General features: G+C 39.4%; 1 protein-coding gene across 1 annotated transcript; it reads left to right on the top strand.

The window, feature by feature from the left end:
• Positions 1-57: 57 nt before the first annotated feature.
• On the top strand, positions 58-9,106 carry LOC106821469 (protein tumorous imaginal discs, mitochondrial-like). Its single transcript, XM_014826293.1, has 11 exons — positions 58-229; positions 3,034-3,167; positions 3,500-3,580; positions 3,753-3,998; positions 4,223-4,375; positions 4,679-4,826; positions 5,065-5,129; positions 5,533-5,661; positions 5,939-6,054; positions 7,523-7,620; positions 8,028-9,106. Exons 1-11 carry the CDS (start codon positions 64-66, stop codon positions 8,102-8,104), a joined length of 1,413 nt encoding a protein of 470 aa, XP_014681779.1. The 5' UTR covers positions 58-63; the 3' UTR covers positions 8,105-9,106.
• Positions 9,107-9,223: the final 117 nt, after the last annotated feature.

Below are 9,223 nucleotides of genomic sequence, written 5' to 3'. Positions count from 1 at the left end.
TGTTTATTTTAATAGCCAACCAAAGATACCGCGGCGGCGGTGTTCACTTGGTCGATTTCAATAATGGCGGCGACCGTGAAGGCATGCAAAGTTTTAGTTAGCAACACTCGTAGTTCACTTCTTTTACCTTATATTCTATCTGATATATTCCACACAAGTCGCGTGTCGTACTCCTTTAGTTATGCATTTAGGTGCGATGAAGCAAATTGTTGCAAAGTATTTCAGTCTGGTAAGACAAACGTGATTTTATGTTGAATTATGATTTATGCCTATACGCTATATACTAATATAGGCTATATTATATATAGCTATATAGATTTTATTATAGGCCTACTCCTATATTCTCAGTATAACTATAAGTATAAAATAAAAAATGATCATTTCAAATAAATGATATCAAGAGCGTATAAAGAAGGAGAGCGTACAACGGGGAAATGCTGAAACCATGTTGCAATATTAGTCGAATTAAGAAACTTTGCCCGTTTTATTTTGACGATTCTTTGCAGTATTATTGATCAGGTGTCCTACCTTGCTAGTATAGTAATATAAAACAAACCGCTTGTCCCTACGATGCTCCTACGGCTACGCTGAGATAATGACCGGTGAAAATCTGGTATTTTCACCGAAAACCGACTCGAGATCACTGTTTACTGCGACCCTCTCTCGCTTTGTGGCCAGTGTATTGCTTCTGGTCGCCGCTGTGTAGCGCCATAGTAGCGCTGACTCACGTCAGTACTACAGAGTTTGCTATACCTACATCCAGCGTGAGGTGGGCACAGGTGGGGGTCATCACTATGGCAATCAATAACAGACGTCATTCCTTCCATTTGTCAATCATTGACGGAAACACGCGAGGTCGTGTTTCCCGAAGTTATCTGAGAGCCTCCGTGGCCCAGGCACTTGGACCGTTTCAATAATAAAATGATGGTTAATAAATACAACTTGTCAGTAGCCTACTACTACAGTACCAGCAATAGTCTTAATGTTTGATTTGACCTAATAACTTCACTTCAACACCGTTAAATACACCGATGCAACACATAGCCCGCACGCCATTGTGCATGCACAGATACACAGTAGATAGGAGAAGGTAAGAAAGCGTGATCACAGAAATTCCAGAACGCTCCACTTTTGTCGCAGCACTAGAGGAGAAATAAACGTCCAAACGCCATGATATTGGCATCTGTGTGTAGCTGAATGGTCACTTGTTCGAAATATACGTCTTGCAACTTGGTACCACATACTTTACCCAGAATTATATGAAAAATCCTGTTCGAATTTGCCGCAAATTTCCCATGAAGCCGATTTGTAAACGGGACAAGTACATGAGCAATGGCGGCGCATTGCACTCTGGGAGGAGTTGCATCCGCCTGCCCAACTCCAAAACGAGCGGCTATCGTATTTCGCACAAAGTGACGTCACACGGGCGACTATCGTGATTGGTCAAAGGATATAATAGAGCAGTTAGGGATTTCCGGCATGTTGGTCCCGTTTACAAATCGGCTTCATGGGAAATTTGCGGCAAATTCGAACAGGATTTTTCATATAATTCTGGGTAAAGTGTGTGGTACCACGTTGCAAGACGTATATTTCGAACAAGTGACCATTCAGCTACACACAGATGCCAATATCATGGCGTTTGGACGTTTATTTCTCCTCTAGTGCTGCGACAAAAGTGGAGCGTTCTGGAATTTCTGTGATCACGCTTTCTTACCTTCTCCTATCTACTGTGTATTTGTGCATGCACAATGGCGTGCGGGCTATGTGTTGCAGCGGTGTATTGAACGGTGTTGAAGTGAAGTTATTAGGTCAAATCAAACATTAAGACTATTGCTGGTACTGTAGTAGTAGGCTACTGACAAGTTGTATTTATTAACCATCATTTTATTATTGAAACGGTCCAAGTGCCTGTGCTCCGTGGCCCAGTGGTTAGGCCTCGTACACTGCCCACTGAAGGGTGTGAGTTCAAACCCCGGCCGGGGCAGTGAATTTTCTCAAGGTGTAAAAACCTGGCTCTCAACATTGGAGACTGTGAAACTCCCGTGGCTCGGATAACCACGTAAAATGACGGTCCTGTCGCCAGTAATACTAAGGCCAATGGGGACGTAAAAGAACCACTAAGGGCGCAAAAAAACTTGGGCTGTGACCACCCTCAGTGCCATTAGGCTAAAGGCTAACTACCTGGCTTTACCCAAGCTAGGTCACACCCCATGGCTAGCTATAGCCCTGCGTTATTATCCATGTAACCGTGGGCTACGTAGTAAACTATCCAGATCCAGATCTCAAAGCGAGAGACAGTCACAGTAAACAGTGATCTCGAGTCAATTTTCGGCGAAAATACCAGATTTTCACCACTCATTATCTCATCATAGCGACATGCGGTTTGTTTTGTATTAACAAGGTAGGACAGCTGATCAATAATACTGCAAAGAATCGTCAAAATAAAATGGGGAAAGTTTATTAATTCGACTAATACTCCAACATGGTTTCAGCATTTCACCGTTGTACGCTCTCCTTCTTTATATATGCTCTTGATGATATCTAGTTTGAATTTCCTCTGACCAATAGACACACCGACGATTTTTGGTGGATCTGGTGTGGGCATTGGTCAGAGGAAACAGACTAGATTTATTTGAGATTATAATTTTTTAAATTTTTAATACAATTCAAAATATATTCTTCACATACCATGGGCTTAGAGTCGATCATGGTGAGGGCAATTGCAAAAATGTAATACTAAAAGGCATGATTTCACACGTCAACAAAACATGGTGCACCTGAGAGGGTGAGAAACCAGTTTTAGCGTTTCCCCATTGTTTCCATAACTTTATTGATAGTACCAAGTGTTGACTTCTGATGTGTGAAACGTAGCTGTCTGGATATCATTCTACCCTTGTACAGACTCCAAATTTATTGCTGCAGCAGTTGCAGCAGCCACAAAAGCAAGCACAACCTTTCTGATGAGCGTTCGTGTACTATAACACAATTTTCAACTAAGTATGTAATATGTATGTATGGAAATTCTATTTCTAGGATTAACAAGGAATCACATTACAGCCAGATGGCTGCATAGTTCTTCATCATATTCTGCAAACAAAGACTATTACAAAATTCTAGGAATCACAAGAAAAGCTAGTGCGAGTGAGATTAAAAAGTCTTACTATCAGGTTTGAATAATGAATAGTTGCTTGTCATTTTGCATGTAATTTATCAGAATATCAAGATTATCTGCACTCAGCTAACACCACACACAAAAGAGGAATTGAACGAAAGGTCTATTGAATTGTATTATAGATGCATATATATATAGATAATAGATCTTGGGTAAAATATCAAGCTTGCTATATCAACTATATTAATTTTTTCACCATTACCATTTTGTCATTGCCTTAATCATGCAACATCATGTAAAGAAAAATATGAGAAAAAAACAAAAAACAATAACTGACAGTGACTACAATGCACTCATGAATGAATGTATTCATTTCTGATTTTGCAGCTGGCTAAAAAGTACCACCCGGACACAAACAAAGCTGCTGATGCAAGCAGGCGATTTCAGGAGGTATCCGAAGCATATGAGGTAAAGAATGTGTTGCCATTAGCAATATGAGCACTGCTGAGTGAAGTCCTAGATGGGAAAAAAATCAGAAACATACTGTTGTTCGTGCAAAGGACAAGGTAAATGTCATTGTAGTTTTGGAGGCAATTGTACAACATCGGTGGATTATCACTTTGTTCTTCCTTATGTCCAGATTCTTTCTGACGAGAGTAAGAAGAGTCAGTATGATACGTGGGGCTCCTCCTCCAGTCAGCCACCTCCGGGTAGGTCTTCCGGTGCTGGCCCTAGCCAACAAGGCTTTGAGGGCTTTCACGCAACCATAGATCCCGAGGAATTGTTCCGCAAGATATTCGGAGATGCGACGCAGTTCAGAAAAGGCTTTGGACAGCAAGCGCAGGGATTTGCTGACACCATATTTGGGTTTGGTGCAGCCTCTGAGGTACTTGCCTGGGTTTCTCTGGGGTTGATCCACGTCTCCTCACTGTAAAGATGTAGCTGGTGCATTCCATTAGCATTCATTCTGTATGCAACATGCAAATAGTGGCTGCACTGCGTATTGTGGTGATAGCAGCTAGTTTGTGTGACTATACTATATTCAGTTAGTTTTAAATTACTATTATTGCCCATGAAGTTGCTTTGTGACAGTCCCTGCTTCTATCGTAGGTTGTGATGAACCTCAGCTTCCAGGAGGCTGCAAGAGGTGTCAACAAAGACATAGCAGTAAATGTCGTAGACACTTGTCAGTATTGCAAAGGCTCCGGTGCAGAGTATGGCTCCAAAGTAATCAAATGTCCGTACTGCAATGGGACTGGCATGGTAGGTACTATATATTTTACTCCAGTCTTAAAGGCACAAAAAACAATCATGAAAGTCATGTTATTCCTTACATTATTAGTAGATTATAATTATGAATAATTACGAACATGTGAAAAACATCACTAACTTGTTATTAGTTATATACATCATCAGTCGGATCGTTATCCTACACTTATGCTGTGCTTGTGATTTGCAAGCACCATGTCCGAATTGTTTACTGTCATAACATATATATTCAGTGTTGCCTACAGTCACATTATATAGAATGGTCAGATCTTGCTATATCATTACATGTTATTTCAGGAGAGTTTCAGTACGGGACCGTTTGTGATGCGGGGAACATGCCGGAAATGTCACGGAAAAAAAGTGTTCATCCCGCGACCATGTATGGAGTGTGAAGGAAAGGGCCAGTCTGTGCAACGAAAGACTGTCACCGTTCCTGTCCCTGCAGGTAGATTTAAGATGTGATTGTATGTGCACTGGAAGTTATATTCGATTTCATAAAAAAAGTCGTAAGCCCCTATATGCCTCCTGTGATAAGTATGTTTCAAGATGACATTTATTTGCATTATGTGGGTTATTGTTAAAAACAGCATCGCTCTTTCTGATATTATCTCCCGTGCAGTCGTAAAAATAGTAAATTGCATTTCAGGTAATTTTTTTAAAATTTACAATGTATTATATTATAGGCGTAGAGGATGGTCAAACAGTGCGAATGCCTGTTGGCAAGAAAGAAATTTTTATCACATTTCGCGTAAGTCTAAATAATTATCAGTAATCACTATTAATAATGTAATAATACATCTGTAACAAAATTATAATTTATATGTAGATAGATGATATATTGGTGGATCACTCATTTTTCAATGATTTTACTCATGTTATCATTGTCTCTATCTATGTTATTATTGTCTATCATTATGTTATCATTGCCTGTATTCATATTGCCAGCCTGACTGAATAATAATAGATTAATAATTAATAAAGATAATAACTAAAAATCTATTATTATTTGCTCTTGATATTGGTGTTTGCACTACTGGTACGGCTGCCTGTGCAGTCATTCATATTGCTGCTTGTCATTCTAATATGATGGTTTCATTGTAATGAATGCTAAACAATAGAGAATGCTTGCCATTTCACAATGTTGTTAACAGGTGGCAGATAGTACCTACTTCACCAGAGATGGTGCAGATATATACACTGACGTAAATATTAGTTTGGCTCAGGCTGCACTTGGTGGATCGATCAGAATACAAGGCCTGCACGAAGACATTGATTTGAGGGTAAATGTTAATTTTGGCGTTACATGTTTACGTATGGAACTGAAATAATATTTCTGTTCTTCCCTGTAAACTCGCATGCTGCACGTGTTTATACAGTTGTCTGATTGTGTATTGTGTCAGCAACATTCATTTGACGAGCAGGTGGTGTGTCTAGTAATCAGTGAAATGTTGTTGAAGTGGTGAGAGGGAGGGGGACCGGGGATGGAGTCAGCTTACTAATCAGTCTTTACCATAATTCGTTGCTTTTGCATCTGAATCTGAATTCTGTGTTATGCAGGTGCCACCTGGAACGTCCTCACATACTACACAAAGGCTCGCAGGCAAGGGTGTGGCTCGAGTGAATAGTTGGGGATATGGGGACCACTATGTGATCATCAAGATAGATGTACCCAGGTGAGTCACCCACACAGCATATGTACAATTATAATCCACTTATGCCACTGCACATTATCAGGTAGCTAGCTATAATATCACACTTCGAATACCAGTGTGAACTATGTAAACGTAATGCTATAAGGGAAAATTATTTATTCATATTTAAATTTGAATTTTTATATTTTAGTTTAAAAAGGCAACAGAGAGATGGGGGGAGTGGGCAAGGGAGCAGGAATGTGAGACATACATTAGCCTGGATTGACATGTTATATATATATATATATATCAAGAGTACATAATGAGAGAAGAGTATGACACTGTTTTAACAGCGTTTTGCATAGTTTTCAACTTGAAATTGTTCTATCATTATGTGAATAAATATATTCAAACTTTACCTTGTTTTCGTCTCGGATTCTCCCTTAATCATATGACACCACCGGTTTACCTGAAAATTGTATGTGTTCTTCAAAAAGTGTTCTTTGAATACGACACGGTTTCACACAGTTTTCCCAAACTTTTGCATCTTAGCGACCAATGTTTATTATCGGATTAGTGTTCTATTGTCTCTAACCGGACGCTGGGGGCTGTTGGGGATATTAGGTAAGCACAGTAACATTACTTGTTTCGCTTCCTTATCATCAGGAACACGATGGCAACCCAGCTAAAATCAGCTGCTAGCTCGCCGTGAGCAGACATTTATTTTTAGCACGCTGGAAACGCAATACACACTGAATACAATCGATGCCTAATATCCCCAACAGTCCCCAGCGTCCCGTCAGAGACAATAGAACACTAATCTGATAATAAACATTGGTCGTTAAGATGCAAATGTTTGGGAAAACTGTGAAACCGTGTCGTATTCAAAGAACTTTTTTGAAGAACATACGATTTTCAGGTAAACTGGTGGTGTCATATGATTAAGGGAGAATCCGAGACAAAAACAAAGTAAAGCAGGGTGCGAAATTAATGGGATTTCGGAGTCAAATACTCCCTGCTTTATTGTTGGACTCCCTGATTTGACATATGCAGGAGTCCGTGTGACTCCCTGAAAATTCGGCTATACTAACTAGTTCGTTCCAGAGCACGGCCTCGCGGAATGACCGTATTTTCTCAGCTAATGTTCAAAGAAAATTTACCAGACGTGCAACCGCATGAATCTTAAAAAAAGTTATTGTTAATATCTTTAATTTTGAACCTCAGACTGCGTACTCCCTCATTTTGCTGCAGACTCCCTCTTTTTGAGGGTAGGGAGTCCAGTCCGTTGGACTCCCGTTTTCAAAAGTTGATTTCTACCCCTGTAAAGTTGAATATTGATTGATTGTAAATTCACATATTGATAGAATAAGTTCAAGTTGAAAACTACGCAAAACGCTGTTAAAACAGTGTCATACTCTTCTCCCATTATGTACTCTTGATATATATATATATATATATATATATATATATGCTCAAAATATAAAATTATGGTGATCTGGTATTTATACAGGAACTTAACCACAGAACAGAGAAACCTGCTACTAGCATATGCACAGACACTGAAGGGGACTAAGGGCACCATCGATGGTGTTGCCAAAGATGATAAAGGTAATGTTTCTCAATGCCACCTATGATGTGAGTAAAATTTCTATATTTAGTTATAATTAAATTGGTATTATTTTTAATAAGAAAATAATATTAATTTTTTATTATTTTTGCCATTACGATAGTATTCGCATGTAATTTATCTGTGAGTCGGTATTGGCCGTAATAAAATGCAATTATTTTGTGTTTATAAATGTAATTATGAAATATATAATTGTTGTTCACAGTGCTTATCATTAGCAGTAGGCAACTAGCATTATCATCCATAAGTGGCATAGTTGTCTGAAAGATGCCGGTTTTGTGCATATGAGTATATTTATTGACGAAAGTGATCTTGCATACTTTTTTCTTTGCCATCCGTTTTAAACGAAAATTTGAACACTTAAAAATGAAAAACCGTTTACCTGTAGAGAACTGCATGGATTCGGAAGATGTTAAGCAAGAAGAAGGTTTTTTTGCAACTCTGAAAAACAAGATTTTTGGCTAAGGAGCGGCCATGAGTACGACCGCGGTGAAGGGCTCCATGCTGGACGTGCGCTCCCAACTCACATCTCTGCTGGAAAAATTTCATAACACAACATCGAGACCAGTGAGTCTTGATGTGAATTTCGAATGTCTGATCCACCAAAAGGATCACCACGAGATACGTTATTGTATGCGTAGTAGGCCTGCCTACGAAAAGTCAAACTCGTTAGTAGTGCATAATGTGCATACACAGTTCTATCCTCTTTAGTCACTTTCTTTCATGCAGCTGCTTCAGCATTGAGCATTTATAGGTGGGTGCGTATAAAACAGTGCTTGTGAGTGGCTCTGATTAATCCATTTTTACGATTCGTTTATAATAAGTATTAATTACATTTGCGATAGAGCATTGGGTTTCTGTGATAGGAATGTGATAAATCTCAATCCAAATAACAAACGTTTATACGTGTAAGCAGTCGTGCTCACAGGTAGACTCATGCATGTACGTACGCGTATGCATGCGTCTACACGCGGAGACGCACACACACATGCTCATAATTGATCGTATGGAAGTAACGATAGCTTATTAACGATTAAAATTATAAGCAAAGTGTCAAAGTACATCTTGAACAAATCGCAATCGATTTTTTACTTCTTTTCCTTGCTAAAATGCAAAAACGTAAAGTATTCCATATGCTGCAATTGAGTGCCACGTAAAGCTTTGTCTTCTCATTCAACTGTTTTGGTTTGTTTTTCATGGTATGATTTATGGGTTCGCGCACTAATTGAACTTACCTGTTTGATCCTAATCTGTAACAAGATGAAAGGCTCTCATGATTGCTCTTCAGAACTAAAAGGCATGCATTCCATGCGGCTACCTACTGATTAAATATCAAGTATTTTAATAACTTGGAGTTTTGGGCTGGTACCATTTAGAATGCTAGTATTGATTGCCTGAGAGAGAGGGGAGAGAGACTCTGATGACTAGGGAAAGAGCGAGACAGTGAAATGATGGGAGTGCGAGAGAGAGACAATCAGACACACGCACGCACGCACGCACGCACGCACACACGCATACACACACACACACACACACACACACACACACACACACACACACACACACACACACACACACACACAC

The sequence above is a fragment of the Priapulus caudatus genome, unplaced genomic scaffold, assembly GCF_000485595.1.
Source record: "Priapulus caudatus unplaced genomic scaffold, Priapulus_caudatus-5.0.1 Scaffold74, whole genome shotgun sequence".
NCBI classification, from domain to species: Eukaryota; Metazoa; Priapulida; class Priapulimorpha; order Priapulimorphida; family Priapulidae; genus Priapulus; species Priapulus caudatus.
Note: the sequence above shows the minus strand (reverse complement) of the source record. Positions and strands in the feature narration are given on the sequence as shown.

What these genes read in the sequence shown, in the direction of transcription:
- LOC106821469 (XM_014826293.1), top strand. Translation starts at nt 64, where the DNA reads ATGGCGGCGACCGTGAAGGCATGCAAAGTTTTAGTTAGCAACACTCGT. An exon ending in TTAAAAAGTCTTACTATCAG is followed by an intron (nt 3,168 to 3,499) that starts GTTTGAATAATG and finishes CTGATTTTGCAG; the next exon opens with CTGGCTAAAAAGTACCACCC. An exon ending in AGGTATCCGAAGCATATGAG is followed by an intron (nt 3,581 to 3,752) that starts GTAAAGAATGTG and finishes CCTTATGTCCAG; the next exon opens with ATTCTTTCTGACGAGAGTAA.